This window comes from Schistosoma mansoni (assembly GCF_000237925.1).
Source record: "Schistosoma mansoni, WGS project CABG00000000 data, chromosome 7 unplaced supercontig 0100, strain Puerto Rico, whole genome shotgun sequence".
NCBI lineage: Eukaryota > Metazoa > Platyhelminthes > Trematoda > Strigeidida > Schistosomatidae > Schistosoma > Schistosoma mansoni.
The window spans coordinates 940,826-962,866 of NW_017386020.1; the positions used below are offsets into that span (position 1 = coordinate 940,826).

Consider the following 22,041-nt stretch of genomic DNA (forward strand, 5'->3'; position numbering starts at 1 on the left):
GAATTTAAGTTGTAAATGAATTATATCCAGTTTATACATTATGAAAAACGTGAGTATTGCCAGTTTTATATCTATCATAAATGTAGAACTCAGTATAAATGACAAACAATAATCTTATAGAATAATAATAATAATAAACGTTTGTCCAGTAAATCAATCAGTTATAAACAATATTGAATGTGATATAGAATAGAAGGAATGTAGTCGGCTAAATAGTGGAATCTAGGATGCACGTTAGTCCTACTGTACGGAGCTGAAACGTGGAGAACTACTATATTCATCGTCAAGAAGATACAAGTATTTATAAACAATTGTTTACGCAAAATACTCAACATTCACTGACCGGATACTATCAGCAACAGCATTTTATGGGAGAGGACAAACCAGCTTACAGCTGAAGAGGAAATTAAGAAAAGACGTTGGAAGTATATCGGATATACATTGAGAAAACCACCAATGTGTATCAAGTGGCAATCCCTAACTTGGAATCAGAAAGAGAAGCGGAAAAGAGGAAGGCCAAAGAACACATTACGTCGAGAGATTGAAGCAGATATGAAAAGGATAAATAACAACTAGAAAAAATTTCCGAGGACAGGGTTGGATGTAGAATACTGGTGTTTGACCTATGTTCCTCTATGAGGAGTTACCGGGTGTAAGTAAGTAAGGATGCACGTTCCATGCTATTTCGGACTAGTCTTTAGCTGGATATACCTGCATCCTAAAGTTGATATTCTAATCCTGGACTCCAACCCAGTATTTAAATAAATAAATAAATCTGAAAAGGGTTTTGTGGAGATTTTACTAATTTTATATAGTTAAAATCATGAGCCAATTGAAATTTAACCACCATGGAAAACCTGGAAGCACTAGACGGCTGTTTCGTGGATGCGCACTGCTGAGGAGTCCCACAATAAGACGAAACAGTCGTCCAGTGCTTCCAGGTTTTCCATGGTGGTCTAGCTTCAATTGACTCATGATTTCAACTATGAAAATACTAAATCTCCACAAAACGCCTTCTGATAATAATAAATGTGTAACTTATTTCTATGATGGTTTATAGCTTTATTAATTATTTAGTATTTTGCATTTTAATGCTGTTGTAATGTATGAGAACACATAGGTAGGGATAACTAATGTATTTTGATGAGAAATTATAGTTTCTTGATTATTTATTTATTTATTTAAACACATAAATATTGATACAAGAAAGCACCAGATAAATATGCGCCTCAAAAATCTCATTTGATTTGCTTGAGAGCTGTGATACTGCCCAGGTGCCCAAACTGAAGCAGGTGGTTTTCTTAAGAGGTCACACCCGGAGCCTTTGATCTAAAGGTCTAGTCCATAAGGCAGTGGAGCATCATGAGGAGATACAGTCCCATGGTAGCCGGTGACCAACGATTGATTCATACACCATTTGTTCCCTCAGGATACTGGAGCCCATGTGCACCACTGGTTTGGAATCAGGGTTTTCCAACTCCCCTAGGTGGACTTTCCGTGTCTACCAACCCGGTTAAAGCGCCGGACATTCGCTTTTCGTCCTCTCAATTTGGTAAACAACACCCCCGCCACGAGAAGGCAATGAGTAGGACTTCCCTGGCAGAGGCTATATATTCGCGTGGCCATGTGAGAGCCCAACCTTGTGCTGCCAGGCATTCCATTTCTGACTTCTGTCATATACTACTTATGTCGAAAGACATAAGTAGTATACACTACACTGTAACATTTCTTACCTTTGATTCCCTCATTTACAATTACTACTTTCAAGTCATCTATAAAATAGGTGGATATTAATTAGGATATATAATAATACTTTCAAAATAATGATGTGAAGTTCAGTGATATTGCAAACTCAATAAGTTTCACAACAATGAAACTACATTACAAACAGAAAAAAATTGGAAAATGTGATTCGTTAAATGATTCTATTTCAACAATTTAAAATTTATGCATCAGTAATCTTCAGTTCTATGTGTGGTAGAGTAGTTTTGAATGGAAACTACTGTTAAGGAGTCTCTTATTCCCAACGAAACTGTTGTCACTAAGCTTCTTTAAACTTGACTCTCATCTAGTCAATTCTTGTCTCGTGAAATGCAGTGTTTAGCTGTGCATTTTCCTTTTTAGAGATAAATGTATACATCTTTCAATCGATCTAATTTCTTAAATTAAACTTATCTTTGCTTGAATCGTATTGAAGTTGTCTATCAATTTGCTTACTTATAATTAACTAGTTATTCATTAAATAAAACAGTAATTGATTAGAAATTTTGACTGAGTTAATTTTGTCTGACCACTGTTTTTTGAGAATCATACTTTAAAGTGAATCAAGGTTAGAATACAACATTCGTCGCTGTTAGGTGACTGCAAGCACGAGACAAAAAGCACCGTTCTATTGTTTGACATACCTGACAGCAAAGTATATCTTCAATCTCGAAGGAGAACAATACGTTTTTTGTAATTCAGACAAAGCATCACAATAAGACACGTTTCCGTTGAGCTAATCTTACTACAATTAACCGACCTGTAGAGCGAAAATATTTACACAAATCGGTCAGTGAATAATAACCAAATGTTATGTGTCTGTAGTCGTTCTTTAGCGAACGGAATATGTGCCCAGTGAGATATAATCTCTCAATGTCAATCAAATTCTTTATGTGTGAAAACTATATTTGAAATGATCTCAGCGATTGAAATTTAATTAATTCCAATGTTTCGTCCAACAAATGTGCTTGCACTTCTTCAGGATGATAATCAAAACCGAAATCATCAAAGAAATATATAGCGTTTAACAATCAAATCAAATCTATACTATACTAATCCAATCATATTTAGATGTTGACCTTAGTAAATAGAATAACATGAGTCAGTTAAATGCGAATCATGTGAAATGAGAATCACCAAATACATAATTGCATTGCTAAAAATAACCTACACTAATTTCAGTCGGAATAACGATACATGTGAAATAAACAGGTCGGATAAAAAATGGGTCTAATTACTTGTTAACGAAGTTGAAGTCAAACATTAACACCGTTGGTCCCTTCAAAACCAATCTTGCGTCCTGTTTCTAACGCATGTAACGCGATCACCAACCTATTCTCAAGTTCCAGTAGATCAGCCGAGGATTTGAGAACATTTTTCAAACATCGCGTTCTTTCAACCTTGCAATCAATTGTCTTGAAGTTTCTCCCACATACGCTGCATTACAATCATGATAGTCGATCTCGTAGACAATATTCTGTTTTTCTACTTTTGGGAACATACCCTTAACTTTCACTAATGCTGATCTTATGGTGTCACAAGCTCGGAAATACACTCTTATATCATTCTTGTTTAGAATCGTCTTGATTTCTTCCGATATTTCACTACAGTATTGAATGACCACGGTGGATTTCCAGTCTCTCGGTATACATTCTAGTTTTGTTTTTCTTTGATTTCTAATAACCTCTAAAAACTCTTTGGGTTAATTGTTATACCCAAATGTAGGACAAATCTCTATTCCCATTTAACCTGTTAGTCTTCCTTATCTGTAACAAGCTCAATAATTCTGTTAATTAAATTTTTTACACCCGTGACTTTCGTACATAATACATGAGCCGAACCAAAATCTAACGTATCTCTCAGAATGTGTTGATTTACTGAATACATTTATTTTCAACTTATTATTATATCTTCGTTCAACTAAACAATAGAGAAACGCTAGTTTGTGGTCAACGGATTGTATTTCCTTCGTTAGCTTAATTCCTTCCGAAATGTTGTTTACATTTTCCAAAATTCTTCTAAACGATTCCGTTTAATGATAATAAAAATGTCATCTACATACCGTAACCATACTTTTGGTGGACATACACATCTTGTGATTACATTGGTCTCTAGAGAATGAATGAATAATTTCGCTACAATCGGACAAACTGGTGAACCTATTGCTATACCTTTTTTCTGTCTGTGAAGGTCTCAAATTGTGAATACGGTGAATCGTAAACATAATTCCAAGCACCTAGTAACTTCGGATAGATATAATGGGCATCGTAAATTGAAATCTAAGTCAGATTCTAAACAATCATAAATAATATCCAATGCTCTATTGGCAGGTGCATTAGTAAATAAGGAAGATACGTCAAAACTTGCTATCATTTCATGACTGAAATTAATGTAGGTTATTTTTAGCAATACAGTCATGTATTTGATGATCGTGGATGCGCACTGCTGAGGAGTCTCACAATAGGACGAAACGGCCGTTCAGTGCTTTCAGGTTTTCCATGGTGGTCTAGCTTTAGTTGACTCATTATTTCAACTATAAAATTACTAAAATCTCCACAAAAAACCCCTTCTGATTCTCATTTTACATGCACATCAATGATTCAGAAACAATTTTTCAATCTTCAATTAGCACTTTTATTTCATTTTATTTTTTTCCGTCATGTAAAAATATATTAACATTTAATAACTCAATCTTACACATATGTACACACACACAATTCGTTCAGTCATTTACTTTCACATCGTGAGCTTTTTACATGACTCATGTTATTCTATTTACTAAGGTCAACATCTAAATATGATTGGATTAGTATAGTATAGATTTGATTTGATTGTTAAACGCTATATATTTCTTTGATGATTTCGGTTTTGATTATTATCCTGAAGAAGTGCAAGCACATTTGTTGGACGAAACATTGGAATTAATTAAATTTCAATCGCTGAGATTATTTCAAATATAAATTTTACATATAATGACTTCTCTATACTTGGCACCCAATTTTTGTCAAACTATTTGTTCTAATCTTGACGAATATTCGTATTAACCATATTCTGTCTATCAAGTTGAAATAAGATATGTGTGTATGTCTCCAATCATTATTAGCTTGCCTTTTGCTCTTTTGTCTTCTGAGTATAAATTCTATCTATCTTACAGCATACGTTAAAAAATTCAGTTTGATTAGTTGCTAATTTTTGAAGACCTCGGTTATATATCTTGATCTAATTTCTGCACATCTAGTTTCATGCTGTTACGATTCATTCGTAAACTTATTTTGCGCTTACTCTTGAATTCACAGTTATTCGATGTGTGAAGATTATTTTATTTGGTTAATCTTGATTTGTAGAACACCTGCAGTTGTCACTGGCATACTACTGTTAACATCATTTAGTCAAATGGTGAAAGATATCGATCCGATTTTTCAATATGGTACTAATCAAGTAAGTTGAATGTTTTTAGATAATTGTTTCTCTGATTCGCAAATAGTAATCGCTAGTTAAGGATCGATTACGATGTTAGATGATTGGAGAAAATCAGTAGAGACTCCTGAATCTGATTTTCATGCTAATTAATGCTTATCAAAATGGCATATCTAAAATCTTGATAGAATCGATATTTCTCGTAATCGCTTCATAATTGTATCCTGCGAAGTGACTTTGTTCGTAGGTGAAATCTTTAGCCATTTCGAGTATGCATCGACGCAAACGAGGAAATATTTGCCTTGTAATCGGCCAGCAAAATTAACATATACATGCGACCAAGGTTCTTTTTGGAATGACTAAGAATGAAATTCCACTATCTGTGGATATTTATAAACTGCAGCACAATTCCTGCATTCATGCACTCAACCTTCGATGTGCTCATCAATGTTATCGCAATATACATAGCTTCGAGTAATAGCTTTCATTCTACGAATGTCTGTATGAGCTGTGTGAAGTTGTTGCAGAACGGGTGAGCGTAGGTTATTTGAAACTACCACGCAATCAGCAAACATAATGCAGTCATTCACAATGAACAGCGATTGAAGTCGTTAATAATACTGTGGCGTATGCTACTTATGTCGATAGATATAAGTAGTATGTTACACCAATCGAAAGTAGAAAACCAGCAGCAAAAGGTTAGGAAGATTGAATAGAAGAGAATGAGAACGGAGAGTAATTGGTATGGAAATGAAGAGACAATAAAGTCTGAGACAATTAATGGACGTTTTGCAAATAAAGGATTGAAAGTATGGTTTTTTCCATTTTACCAAATAACTTTGTATTTTCATATTAGAATACATTTTGTTTTCCCTATCTTGTATTCTCGTTCACTACAATACTGTCTTAGTTCATGAGATGTTACACGTGGGACCAACCACGTCAGATAAATGTGGCTAGTTGTTTTAAGATAGGATCACTGAGAGTGTGATCAGCAATTCGAGCAGCTGTCACTGGAAGAATTTGCGTTGCATTTACCAACATGCTGTCTACATATTCTTTAAGTGATACAGAAGTAATAACAGGATCTGCGTTTTTCGAGTTTCTAATTGCTCATTAGGCCCTATAATGCATCAGTATGACCAAAGTTAAAGGAATATTTGTACTTGGTGGTGAAATCACAACCCAACAGCATTGTGGCCTATCATTGAAGGTGGTTTGCAGTATAAACTGGTACACCTTTCCTAGATCCAAAAATCGATAGTAAGAGTTTATGACCATCGAATAATCTAAATTTCCTACCATGCAGCACTTTGTGATACTTTTTAAACTCAAAAATTAGTTCCGATCCTTCTTTTTCAACGTGGCCACATTTGCGTTCCGCGGAAGTCAGGAAGGATGAAATTCACATATTTATTATATTCACGTGTTCCGAGTCTTCTTAGAAGTGAGTGAACTTTAGCTGCATCATTAAGATTTGAGCATCTGACACGGAATATGTCTTCGAAACGATGAAATCAGGAGTCAAATATGATACCAGATTCAGGATCATAATGGAATCCACAAATGGAATTTGCGATACTTTCATATTTATCTGGTTGAGAGGTTAAAGTTCAATGAAAAGAAAACTTCTGCATCGATGCATCCAAAAGCTTAATTTGATTTACATCACTCTGCGCTTCTGAACTTGTAGAATAGTTTTAGGGTTGTCCAAAGATATAGACATTTTCTAATTTGAGCAATCACAACAGAAAAAGTAGTCTCCCTCCTCACTTTTGTTACGTCCTTGACCTATCTACACAATAATACACATGAGAGAACTTATCTTGAACTAGGTTAAGGCCACGACACGATAGATTAACTGGTCCGACCCTGAGGCCAGAAATGTGTGAGTCCAAATTGAAAGCAGCGGACTTGGAGACGAACTCTATCAATCGGTTGGTTGACAAGCGAGAGAAGAGGAGTTAAGTAGAACGATACTCTGTTCATTCCTGATTCCCGACTCATATTAGTGTAAAAATTTACATGAATAAATAAATGACTAACACAACCACAACCCACAAACAATTAGAAAAATACAATTACATCCAAATTGGGTATAATGATAGAGAAATAGAATACAAAAGGTTACGTTTAAATTACAACAGCTTTGAAATAGAAAAAAGTATGGCAGTGAATCATGCATCAAACAAAAGCTTACGGTTCACGGAATAACCTAGGGACAAAACTGTGTCAGTATTTTACAAACTTTGAATTAAGTGAAATAATGTTCATAAAAATAGCCTCCGTTGTTTGATATGGCTTCACTATTTCTCTGTTCACGTCAACCACACAAAGCACACATCGTAATGTCAAGTAACTTTCAAACATTGTTTGCTACGTTAATCAATTTAGTCGATAGGATTCGATCCAGTACTAAGAACTAAATAAACATGAATTTAATCACTGATAGTTCATAAACGAACGTCAGACGTACGTCTGCTGAACTCCGATCTGTATCTCGTTGTACAGCAGAACTAAACAGATACCATTTTTCTTATCGATGTTTCATGTAACTCATTCGGTTATCCTAAGTTTATAAATAGTTGACCTTCAACATTGGAACTTCGTGATTCAGTGGTTTTAAATCAAGATGAGTTCAACTACTAAACTGTAGATTACAGTTCTTTTTATAAATATTAATTGTTAATATCGGTTTATAACTCTCTGGCACTGAACCCTTGCAACGCCTAATTTTTAACCGATTTCAAATTGACTTTTACCATTCTTTGAACCTTGATAATAGCGAACGTAGGAAGGGCAGTTACGACAATTTTGTATTTTTGTTTTGTTTTCTCATTTGAACAAAAAAATCAGCTGATTATATCAATCATAGTTTTGATAATTAATGCATCTGGTACTTTAGCCTGTTTAATCAGTTTTATACGAATCGATGTTCCTGCGCAAGATTGTTATGAGATTAAAGAAACATCAGATGTAAGTTATCGTATATTATTATTATTATTATTATCACTAATATTAAGCGATTAGGACAGTTGGTAGGAAACTCTATTTTACCTAGGTATCGTGGTACTTGGTCCTTGTCAGAAAGATGTACCCCACAGTCTTGAAAAAACCGGTGCTCCGTGCAGAATTCGAATTGGTATAAGCGACTTTATTGTTTGACGTTCTCTCACTTGTATTTTTATCAGTGTTTATTTACCATCTTCTACTTTATGGTTGTGAAATTTCATCACCTTTGAAAGTAGAGGACATGCATAAAGGTGACCAGTTTTTGATTTTCAAGATCTCCGACGCACAACTCGTGCATGTTGATGAAACCAACAAGTGAGCATTGCTAGAATAAACCGTACAATACTAGGTAAAGTTTAAAAATCACTTGATGTGACTATGGCTTTCTGTAAGTCGAGACGGATGGGGCATGTTTAGCAACTTATACTGCAAACGCCACCTCCCTTGGCATAAATTATTGATTGTTGTAAATGTGGATTGATAAATAGTTGAGAGCTACCAAACAAAGGCATAACAACAATCCATGTTGTCATTGATTGTTAGTTTGAACCGTATTGGAAGGTGAAAATTTTCTTGTTTGGGACACATGTAATCAGTGTTTGCAGACTACAAACAACAACATAGTTCAGAACCGGTTTCATCTATGTAAATTTACTCATTCTCGAGATATTATGTGATTTCATGCTACTTTTCCTCCTGTTAAATTCGTTCTTTTCGAAGTATATTATGTGTATGTTTATGATTCGACTACTTGTACCAATCTATAATCATGCCAGGTCTTAGGTCGTCTATAAACAACTATTTGGTAGTCTCATTCTACATCAATAAGAACTTTATGACAACAATTTGTGTTCCAAACTTTTTCTTAAACGATGATTTTCATGTCAGGTTTAAAAAAGGATAATAGTTAAATATATTCACTTCTTTATAGTATTAGTTTAGAATATCGAAATATTTCTCTTAATAATTACATCTGTAATCTGGTCAGTGAGTTGTACTATATGTGGCGCGCTTTTTCATCCCCTAAAACGAACTGACCTAATAAACAAAGTCAATCATATTGCTTATAAATTTCTTCTGTTTTAATTTAACCTCGAAATAAACGAGAATTCTGTTATTAAGATGATTCTAATTAGAACACATAACATTTCCATTTCTGTTGATAGTGTTAAATGTTTAACACTAACTATCCAGTAAGCGATTAGCGCAAATATCTCAATCTCGACCTGAATGACATAGTAGTAATTTAGTGTGTGCTACTTATGTGGACAGATATAAGTAATATGTACCAAGAATTGGAAGTAGGATTCTTACTGACAAGTGGAACATGAGGAGAAGAGGAATAAAAGCAGAAAAAGTACGGCCAGCAACATGAATAAAAGAACGATGGAGATTGTAAGCGATAATTCAAGGAAGATGTGTAAATGGTGTATTCAATGTAATGTTGTCATATTTTACAAATGGAATGTGATCTTGCCTAATACAATAAATTGGTTTACTCTCACTAAATCGTCGTCCATTACAGTAACACCTTTGATTATGACATTGAGCGATGTGGGTTCTAACTCCATACAAATCATCAGCTCCCTTATTATTTTAAGTACACCCTACTGACGAGTGCCGACTAGTCCAGAATGTAAGTAAAATAAGGCTTTCGTCGAGTGACGTCTAACAACCAGTCGACATGAAACATAGTGCACTACAATGTCGAGTCACCTAATTTAGTGTTAACGTTGTAATTTTATCAACAGAATCCAATCAGTATTAAAGGACTAATCAATCATGGCATTGATAACCATTCAATGACCAATCAGTGTATCTTCATCTATCCACATCCGTCAGTAGAGCTTTCAATTCATTTTAATTCTATGGACAAACTCGTTGATCATTTTCGTCAGTTGTAGTCAGTTTTCATTAGTTCACATTTTTTTACAGGTAGCAGAAGGAATATGTCGTTCACAACTTCGTAGAAATTTTAACGATTCTGGCACAAACGTTGCCAATCGAGCACAGCAGTCTCAACAAACTTCTCCGAGTAATTCAATCACTACAGACAGTTATCGAATCACTAGAAATAGTGATGATCCCAAGTTACTCAATTGTGGAAGTTCACAAATTCCACAGTCATGTGATTCTGCGAAGTTTTGTAATCAATGTGAAAAGAAACAACGAAAAGAATGTGCCAAGTAAGTTGTATTGAGGAATATTTCCTGATTTAATGAAATGTGTAAACAAAGTGTTCTGTCTTTTTTATTCTTCATGCCGTTTTTTCTACCCTAAAGTGTGTCATTTACTAAGTCCTATCTAACTCCAATGTGTATAAATCCCCGTCTGAATTTCGCACATATTTCTTAGACAAATCCAATTGTGTAATCAGATTAATTAATTATTTAAACATAAACATTGGTACAAAAGCATACCGAAATATATATGGGAAACGCAGAATTTGTTCAAGGCTGGGATATTGCCCGGGCGCCCAAACTGAAGCAGGTGATTTTCTTGGGGAACCGGTCATCGAGCCTTTGACCTAGACGTCTAATCCACAAGGTAGTAGAGTAGCGTTAGGAGATGGAGTCTCATGGTAGCTGGTGACCAACAATGAATTCATACGCCAATGGTTTCCTCATGATCCTAGAGCCCATCCGCACCAACGGTTTGTGTTATGACTTGTGGCCTGTTAATTATCATGTGACTAAATCGCCAATCAGAACACGACTTATACAATCTTAGTGCTGTGCTAAACCAATGACGCGTTGACCCGTACGAACAGCCTACACTCCTTATTGGTCTTGTTCGTCTAGCCCTGTCTGTTGAGTCCAGAACACTAATATCAGCTTCCACTGTATGAATCATGTATTTCAGACACACGTAGCTCATATACAAACAAACCAAACTGCAACACATTACAAAATAAAAAATAACAATTATACAAGATCAAGCCAAAAAGTGTCTGTGATTGTAAATTACTGCAACTAATAAATCGGGAATAACTTAAGAATGGTAAATCGCATAATAGTAGTCAATAGGTCAAATAGAAGCTTATAATACAAGGAATATTAATATACATATAATCTAGTTAATTAACAGTTATACGATAAGAATGTATCCATAATAACAATCCATAAATAGTTCCCAGAAGTCACCCATAATTCTATATTCGTTAGAATATAACAGTTTGAAATTAGGGTTTTGATGGAGTTTTGTTCTCTGAGCTGGATGGATTGGTTGTGTTGCTTTCATCGTTATTCGGAAAGACATCATCAGCACAAACTTCCACCTGAAGTTCAGAATAACGATGAAAGCTCCATGTTTCTGAGAAATTTCTATTCCGTGCTGATTGAATAAAATGATTTCCAGTGTTTTCAGGACCCCTCTGGGCTCTTTTCGGGGGATATTCCATGTCTCCCCAACACTGAACTTCATGTGCGAGATATATAAATGGGTTGACCACTGACTCATAAACAGTGTCATGTTTGTATAGTTCCAACTAACGCGAAACCAATGTCCAAGACTTCCCATTGACTATCTGCATCTGTCTAACAACTCGACATGGTGCACTCGATGTCGAGCCACGTAGACTAATGACCACATTGCAACTTGGCCGAAAAAAATTTGAATAACACCAAAGGACTAGGCAAACATGAAATCAAAAGTCCCAGAAGTGAGGTACAGCTTCTTCTCCACTTAGTAACTACTATTTACAATAATAATGTAGATAATATTGATTTTTTTAATGATCTTAGGTAGTAAAGTGAAAAAAACTTACAAATTGGTAACATCTGTTATGTACAACATTAATCGAAACTATTGACCTATGTGATGCTGTAGGAGAAACATTATCGTACATATTTCTAACTGCCGTGCAAGAATTATGACCAATGGGTATCCTCAAATAGCCTTACATATATACCCAACCAGTTGTATCTAGAAAATTTGTAAAAGCGTGGTTCGTATTACTAGTTCAATTTGATAGACACATTAAACGATCGATCACCACCCAGTCAACGTATTTTATGATGCCATTAAAACTAAATTACCTAACATAAATTCTGTGTAAAATAGATTGTTTAAACACAGCATTTACATAAATGGATGCTCGCACCTGCTGGGATCACTGGGTAAGTAATAGTGAGGTTAGACACATGGTGTTAGGGAATGATGGTAAATCAGTTGATAAGGTCATGAATCTTCATCGATTGAGATGGTTGGGTCACGTGTTACGTATGCCTGAACACCAATTACCACGACGCTCTATGCTGACTAGTATTGGGGATGGTTGGAAGAGAATTAGGGGAGCCAAACCAAAACGTGGCATCAGAGCTTGAAGTCACTAACTTCTGGCCTGAGCCATGTTGGTAGATACAGACTACTTGGTTGGGGTCCGCGTGACTATCATAACCAATGGTTGGAGACTCTAGGCGACATGGCTCAGAATCGATCACAAAGGCGCAGGTGTTTACACTCTTTACCTTCCCTTGAACCTTAAGATTAAAACTACTTCATATCTTTCTTTCTTCCTATACTATATCCTCATATACAACCTTTCTTTTATATATTAACACCACTAAATTAACTACTTCTATGAATCCGGTGTTCATCTTGTTGTGCTAACGAGGTATGGCAACTTGGACCGATGCATATATGTGCCTGGTCCTACGTTGTAGCTGACTGACTGAATTTTGTATCATGAGTTAATGTTAATTGTGAAACCAGAAGGCACTGGATAACTATTTCATCGTAATCTAACTACATGGAATCTAACTCAAGAATATCAAATTTCTAACTAACTAATAAAAAATAAATCGTGCTCACTTCAATAGACTTGATCTATAATGACATAAGATCTTTCATTCATGATGTCTACGACTACTTAACTTATAAACACTAGTGTTTATTATTTAAAACAGGATTTCCTAACTACAGTCAATTTTAAAGATATGTTTATATAACTTGAATTGTTTTCAATGGTTGTATAGAATTACTACTACTACTACTACTTAATAGATATGAACCAAACAACTCATTCATTCTATGAATTATGTTATAAAGAAAATAAACCATATCAATTCAAATCAGTATAGTTTTCTATATAATCCCAGAAAAACGTGGGATTTGACAACAGGCAGTCAAAACGATTGTATCCATGTTCTTTTCTTTAAAAAAAAGGAAAAGTGAACATGTTACAGGAAATAAAATACAATTATGATGATCAGATAAATTCATAATAGTTGAATTCATGAGTCGACTAAAGCTAGACCACCATAAAAAACCTGAAAGCACTGGATGGAATCCCATACTAGGATGAAACGGCCATCCAGTACTTACACGTCTTCCACAGTGTTTTAGCTTTAATCGACTAATGAATTTAACTATTAAATCAGTACAATCTCAACAACCTCCCCATTCAACATTATTTGACATTTCTGTTTATTTTCATTTTGTTCTATGGATAAATTCCAAAGGTACTCCATCTAATGAATTGATGAGTTTGGATTATTATCATTTTCTTTTTTTTTGTTTATTCACTATCTGTCTAGAATTCTTGCACGATATTGTGAAATACATCAACCTTCCACGATGTCATCAACATCAGCTACGCATTCAATAGCTCAACAAATTTCTTTAGGGCTTGAGTTGGATAATGTTCATGCTCAAGGAAACAGTAAACCTCCACATCATAAACATGTGGTATTCCTAATATTAATATTAGTTACAATGTTTTTTGTAAGTTTACTTTCATGTTATCGATGTATGTATGTGTGTGTTTCAGTTGATTAACTACTGAGACAAACATCACCTAATACTGATCCAAAATTTAATGTTGTATATGTCTAACTTCAATTGATTTGTGGTATTGTGCGACCATCTCCTATTGCCTGCAGTGGATAACTGTCTTGCACCTGACGTGGCTGAACTCCACTAGTTAAGACTTCTTTCTAGAACTAGAATTGCATGTAGCAGGCTGGTTGCTAGGATCTACTCACCCTTATACTAATTAATTGTAACTAGTTAATTCATTATTAAAACACGGAGTTCAGCGTAGGGATCTCTTTTCAACGAATTTATTATCAAGCTGTACAATCGTATATATATATGAAAATGTTTTGTTAAAGTACTAATTCCGTGAGGAAATGTGAACACTAATAACCAAGATTATAATACTGGATTACGTAATATGAATAATAACAATAGATTTAGAGAATGTAATAAGATGAATAAAATGTTTTGGTTACAATAATTAAAGGTCATAGAAGTGTAAAATAAATAAATAAGGTGATATGATGAGTATTCATGAATAAAATAATGAGAATATAAGACATAAGTAAAGGGGAATAGAGTAATAATAATATTAAGGCCATGGTAACGATAATGATAAAACGTACTTCTTTTGTACGCATAGTTCTGGTTTGAGCTCATGGATGGTAAGAGCTTCGGCTATTTTTAAAAGTTTGATCCGAAGAAATCTTGGTAGATTTGAACGAATCATATAAACAACCTTAAAATCAGACTGTGGATTCGTCGAATGATTACAGTCGATTAGGTGTTCAAGTATGGAGCTACGAACCGCTTTCTTTCCACCATTGTAGAACCAAACTGGTATATGTTCTCGTATCCGAGTTGAAAGCGAGCGCTGGCTACGGCCGATGTACCTTGCTCCACAAGAGCAGGTGAACTGGTAGATGCACATAGAGGCGAAAACTGGCTACGGCCAGTCGATCGTGATTAAAACCCAAGTGAGATTTCCGCATCATTGCCTCCAACCACTTGAAGTGTATGTTTATTTATGTGTTAGAAGTGTAATGACTTTCAGTGATTAATTTCCTATAGCTTCACGGTTTGTATTGAAATCAAAACGGATCTTCTAACTACAGGGTAATAAAATACAAACTGTCGAAAAAAAATCTATCTGATTAAACGTTTTTTACCATATAACTTACAATATATTTACTGTTCTGTTCGATTTTCAATCATTGAAACAATCTTAAGTTAGAAATCTTACTTCGGTCACTTGATGAGTGGTTGGTATATTTTGACCTCATTCAGTAAGCTTAATTCAGAGTCGGATACATTAACCCTTACCGAGTTGCACTAAATGTTTAGATTTTTTTCTTTTTTGAAGTATTTTAGCATTAAAAGTGAAGTGAACAAAAACTACAGCATAGTTTGTTGGAAAAATAAACATCTAATCTTTAGTATGAGATTGTGGAGATTGAAATCATGAACCGACCAACCTCCACAACCACATACTGAGAATTATCATGTGCTGATTAGTGACCAACTTTAAGAGAAAATCCTCGGAGTTCTAGTGAGCAGCCGCGACCAGTGGGGTCCAACGGTGTCGAGTGTAACACATTTATTCACTGATGACAATGAAAGATAGAAGCGCAGTATCGTGAATTAGTCAACTGATGCCCGCTCAGTGATCTAGAAGTTAGGCGTTCGCGCGAGATCGGAGGTGCTAGATTCAATTCACGTACGTACTGCTGAAAAGCCCTATACTAGGACAAAACGGTCGTCCAGTTTTTCAATAGTGATGATTTTAATAAAATTGCCTAGTCTTCTTGAAATACTGATCGTTTTTTTATGAGAATCTAAAGTTAAATAATATAACACAAAAAAATTACAGTGGTGTGTAACCACGTTTATTTGTCATTTTGAGCTTGATATCATTTTATCCATGGATTACATATATTTGGTTTGAACTATAGTTCCTTACGTTGGTAGTTTTCCACTGTAGTGGATATTACTATTTTCTTTTTGTCTATTTATCATCAATTTTACGTTTGTCTTCTGGTATTGTAATACGAAATATGGCAACCTAGATAAGGTCAGATTTTTCTCAGATCCCTATGCCTGGCGATATTTTCAAAATTAATGTTGTTAAACATTTGTTCACATTTTTGTCTCTACACATGTTTCTAAATATATAATTAAAATAAACAGTGAATATGAATAGATATTCAAACTTGACAACATCTTCAACTGTTGTAGAACAAGTGCGACACATATTACTTCAAAGCAAATGACCTCCATTTTAACTGGTACAAAATACCTAACCAATTTTGAGTTATGTATGATAGATAACAGCAAAAGACTTGTATTTCATTAGGGGTTAATAGATTTGTAATTTGAATTGTAAATTTTCCAGCTTCGTCCACAACGTTCTTTTGTAAATCACATAAGCTTACTTATTCGAATCATCTCATTCAATGTTATTATCTCCTTAAGATAGGTTTCATCATTTTGAGCAGAAGAGATCTCACTATGTTCATTCTTATCTCATTTTTTCTCTTTCCAGGGTATTTGCCTGTGTACTTGGAGGCTTGTACATGATGCTCCAACAGGTGTTTACATAGTTCTCGAATTTTTGGATGGTTCTTTTCATTTCGGTCAAGGTGTAATTTTATTTGTATTATTTGGTCTGGATGCAGATTTGTTTATTGCACCGATAAAACGTTTGTAAGTATAAAACTAAATTTAAACACCTTAACGCTTTCTATTTACTTGCTTACTGACCCAAAATCATGGATATACTATTATTAGCTTTATTCAATATTATATTTTTGGTACAATATAGAATTCTCAGCACAAAGTACTTCAACAAATTTCCGTTTCTTACTTCTTCGTCCTTCCTGACGATAAATATTGAGTGATCGCCAGTTAGAAGTCAGCAGTTCAGTCAATCGACATCTGAATAATGTACATTCTTCTCGCTGTATATTGCCAGCAACCACGATATCTCTGATTAGGCCCTTTGTAACCTTTACAGCGAAAGGTCTTACACTTTTCAGAAACGCACAAAATTAAATAAGTTGTTGAAATATCTAGATGACAGGGACAGGTAGCCCAGATGTTTAAACTGGACAACTGTTTCATCTCGATCAGATACTTTTCGGTAATGCTCACCTATGACCTTTCAGTTGTCCAGTGCTTTCTGGTGTTCAATGGTCGTCTGACCAAAGTTAATCTGTAATGTGACACTTTTTATTTAAAAGCGTTGAGACTAAAAGGATGTGAGTGTTAGTACAACTTAATAGTCATGTGAAGTGACAAGGTATATTATTCAGCTGTTGAAACTTTAGTTAATATAGCGGTTTTTAAGCTAAGAGTATCACTTTCAATCTCATGAAATTTGATTTCGTTATTTCGGGATATTGGCGAAAATCTGTCTGAATCCCATTCGACCCATTTTTACTTAAATTATTACCACATAGTCTATTCCATGGAAATGTACGCGGTTGTAACTGAATATCTGATTCTATCAAACTGACTTTTTCAAAAGACATTTAAATCAGTCAGTTATAAGCAACTTATGAACTACTACATACATGTATCTATTCAAATTGCTACACTATATCATTAAAACAAGATGAAATTATCAAAACGAATCCCTGATGAGTATAATTGGTACTAATATCAGTGGTAATAAAAACATCAGTTATGGACAATACGATTCAAAAAAGAAAGAGTGAATTCACGGAATAAAAGGTATGGAATAATTTTGAAACTCTAAACCTAATAGGAGATAAAAATTGGATGTACCTACACCATTGAGGCCTTTCCTGAGCCACGTCACCCAACGTTTCCAACTAGTGATTACCATAACCTCACCTACTCCAACCAAATAGTCTGCATCTACCAATACACTTTAGTCAAGTCGTCAATGTCTTCATGGACTGATGCCACTTCTCAGCTTAACCCCTCTAACTGTTTAATTAATGACATATCAGTGAATCGATAACATTTGAGCAATTATCCTGAAACTAGACATTACCAGACTGTCATCTTGTCCTCATTTGTTGATTTTGCTCCCTACAATTCCTGATTGAACCCAGCATTTTTCAAGTTTTATAATAAAGACAAAGTATTATTCAGCCGTATTGACTCAGTATTCAATGATTCATATCTTACAACTTACGTTAATTCAAGGTTTAGAACTCTTCATATCAACTGTCCGACTTAATTGACTTCAAAGATCACCGATTTCCTACTATTCTTTATCTATATAATGATCACTTCAAAATTTGTTTGTTTTATTCTTTTTCAACTAAATAGTTAAGGTAAAATAATTTGTAAAATCTTATTTCTTGGAGTATTTTTCTGTTTGTATGGTGAATAATTTCTATGATTTGAATTGAAATACCAATATCCAAGCCTTTTTCTAATCACTTACTAATGATGTCTAAGATTAATGATTTTAAATAAGTAAAAAAGAAACTATTCTATCAATAAAATGTTTTTATCTATGATGTTACATAATATCGGTATTGGGGTCATAACATTTGGTCAAACTAAATGATGCTATGTTATTCGATACATTTTATTAGAATTATATTCTCACAGCTAGATGGTTTAGTTATGAAGCTTTTACTGTCTTTAAACACATTGTCAGTATGAACTATAGATATTAGTAAAAGTTGAGAACTTCTCCACAACTGACTCAAGAATAAGGTCAGTTAAATTCAAGTCAAGTGTATGAGTATTTATTTGGTAAATGAGTTATATTGATTCAATAGTATTAGTAATATTTATTCGGTTCGATAGAGAATGCTAGTGGGCGGCCTATGCTCTTTCACGAGAAGTAACAGGAGTAAGTAAGTAATTCGGTTTTTCAAATTTATTGAATAAGATCACTCTAACAACAATCTTTAGTGGTTAATAACGTTTAAAATAGTAACAACTGTGATTTTGACATCCATATCCCCAAGTATTTTCTTTTTTAATGATGAGTTCTTTCAAGTACACATTTATGTTTTTACTGCTTCTTTCCCATTTGTCTTATAGTTGACTATTACATTTATAAACAAAATACACCTTAGTCTATGAATATTCACAGCAGGATCAAAAAATTTACCATTTTTACGTAGTACACTACTGATACTATCCAAAAAAATTAAGCTAAACAATCAAGTCTCAATTAGTTGTAGTGTTAATCAACAATACGGTTTCGTAAGCAGTTATCAATTGGCCACATCATATCATTGAATTCATCTATCGGTCTTCTTTCATTTTTAAAGGTTGGAAAATGGTTCATTAAGTCATCAAAATTGTACACCGTAACATATACATCTAACATCAACCCTACCTACTTCATGGTCCCACAATACAGTAACATAACTTTCTACGGTGAATCTATACATAATTACCTAGTAATTATAAGTTATTAAGCTGAATGCAAATCAATCGAACTCTACTTTTAAATAATTGAATAGAATCGTCTTACATCGTTTAACCAAAATGATAATGAAGTACTCCGTCCTCTGTAGAATTAGCACCTGGATGCTACTCGATGAAGTGTACGCGAACTGAAATTATAAAACAGTGCACGTAGGCAACCTGAAGCCATGATCATCCTACCCGATCCCCCAAATGCCCTGGTACGGCCGAGAGTGGGGAGAGTCCGCTCTCCCTATCCAAATGCTCTCACATGGCCAGCGAATATATAGCCTCTGCCAGGGAAGTCCTACTCACTGCCTTTTCGTCGCAGGGGTGTTGTTTACGAAATTGAGAGGACGAAAAGCGAATGTCCGGCGCTTTAACCGGGTTGGTGGACACAGAAAGTTCACCTAGGGGGGTTGGAAAACCCTGATTCCAAACCAATGGTGCACATGGGCTCCAGTATCCTGAGGGAACAAATGGCGTACGAATCAATCGTTGATCACCGGCTACCATGGGACTGCATCTCCTCACGATGCTCCACTGCCTTGTGGATCAGATCTTTCGGTCAAAGGCCCCCCTAAGATAACCACCTGCTTCAGTTTGGGCACCTGGGCAGTATCACAGCCCTCAAGCAAATCGAATGAGATTTGTATGGCGCATATGTATCTGGTGCTTCCTTGTACCAATATTTATGTGTTTAAATAATAATAAAAAACCGATCAATGTTGACCTTTATTTACTTACAATAACGAATAATAATATGCATACATACATTCACTCTTTTTTTAATTTCTCTCCCGCTCGCTCTCTTTCATTATATTCATTGCTTGTTGCCATATGAAGTTTATCACGTTGGTTTAGTCATCTCACCAGTAAACAATTCAATGGAAGTTTCAATAAATCTTCGCACCAGACAACTGTTGATAAGAGTAAAATTAATAAAATAGTGAATCAGTTCGTGAAATTTCATTTAAAATCATGTTTAACAAATATTGGTACTGAGAAAGTGTAAGACAAATAGTTTTTATGTTGTTATAATATCTTGATTATTATGATTATTATCAATGTCGAAAACATTCCAATATATCGTTAAAATAGAGTATGCCTAATGTACCGATGAGAAATTGCTAGTAGACCGGTGTAAATAGGATACTTGTCAAATGACTCGAAAATTCTTATGATTGTCAACAAAAACGTCTCAAATTGTTTGTAGTTGTATTCTACGGGTTCATTATATCTTAGAGTATGAATATTGTAAAGAATCCATTCCCTTCACTTACACTTACACTGTTACCCCCCGTAGAAGGATGAGGTTGCCGACCCGATCCACAACCCTTCTCGTTATCCGGGCTTGAAACCGGCAATAACCTTAGAGGCGCTACAGACGGAGTTAAAGAATGAATTACCACTATACATTTGGATTAAACAACGATAGTTGATGATTAGTGAGTTTTTCGTTCGGAATGGAAACTATGTTATACATTTGCATTCGATTGACAAGAAGCTCTAAATCAATGCTCTGTTCTTGATGTCACCCGTCAACAAACTATACATACAATCTTGATGAAAATAATGCTCCTCATGGTACCTAAACCCACTTCACTCAGTAATGTTAACATTGAACTATTTTGGCTATAAATAATCTCTTGTCGGACTGAAATATTTTTCATGATTGTTCATCGAGTTGAACCCAACATCACATCAAGGTGTAGCGCACGTGGATTCAAGTTATACAGACTGGTGATAACCACACTAAGGCTCGATCGACTAAAGTCAACTAACATACAACATTCAGTGATTAGTCAGGGTAAAATACTCATCACCTATGTTTCCTAGAAGAAGTGGCTTCGGCATCATTCTCTGTCGAAGCCTCACAACTCGAAAATTTACAATGTTTAGGTCTTTTTCGCCAGCGTCTAATCTAAGTTGTAGTTCTTTTTCGGCTTCCCGTCTTTTTACACGGTCCGACAGCGGCAAGTCCTTACTAACAAAAACTCCTGAACCTTTTAATTCATGTCCATTTTGTAAAATTAGGTCGCGTTTATTAGGAGATTTGAATACTACTTTGAGCAGTCTGGATTGATTAGGCTTCAAATTCGCTAGGCTACCTAGTCTATACACCTTTAGCAAGGTGACTCCGGAGATATTTTGAGGCATAAGTTGATTAAGTAGCTGTTTTATCAGCACAATGTCATGTCAACACTTCGAACTCACCTGAGCTTGCCTCACACCAATCTGCGTGTCGACAGAGCAAGTTCTTTCCGATATGTCCCGACTGCGCTTGCCAAGACACTTTTTTGCAGCATTTACCATTTAGATGGCCTCGGTTAACAAGCTGTTTGCATCCAAACAGCACTATTGGCAAAGCCATGCGCAACCATTTTTACTGAACCGTTGGAAAGCTGCAGGCGTTTAGTTCGTGCAAAACTTCGTGGTACCAGCCTTTGCACTCATCGTAATGCATGACGCTGTCAACGGGATATCGACAGTTTGGACGTTGGTAATTACTTTTTTTACGATTTCCAGTCATCAGAAGTCTTTAAAAAAGAAAGAACTATGCACAATAATACTCAGAGACAAAAATGATCTATGACCAAAAAACGTGGAAAACTGTAAATTGTTAGGACCAAAGTACTAACACATACAATAGAAAAAAGCAAAATACTCTAAAGTACCGACGTAAACTACGTT

General features: G+C 34.9%; 1 protein-coding gene across 1 annotated transcript in view; it reads left to right on the plus strand.

Annotated features, from left to right (window-relative positions):
- Positions 1–22,041, plus strand: part of Smp_144770 (hypothetical protein) — a 45,479-nt gene that overhangs the window by 22,433 nt on the left and 1,005 nt on the right. Inside the window, exons 11-16 of the mRNA XM_018791046.1 lie at positions 5,106–5,199; positions 8,035–8,154; positions 10,126–10,376; positions 13,728–13,914; positions 16,490–16,650; positions 20,194–20,358. Of these exons, the coding sequence (XP_018645753.1) occupies positions 5,106–5,199; positions 8,035–8,154; positions 10,126–10,376; positions 13,728–13,914; positions 16,490–16,650; positions 20,194–20,358 (978 nt within the window). The remainder of the gene's footprint in view (positions 1–5,105; positions 5,200–8,034; positions 8,155–10,125; positions 10,377–13,727; positions 13,915–16,489; positions 16,651–20,193; positions 20,359–22,041) is intronic.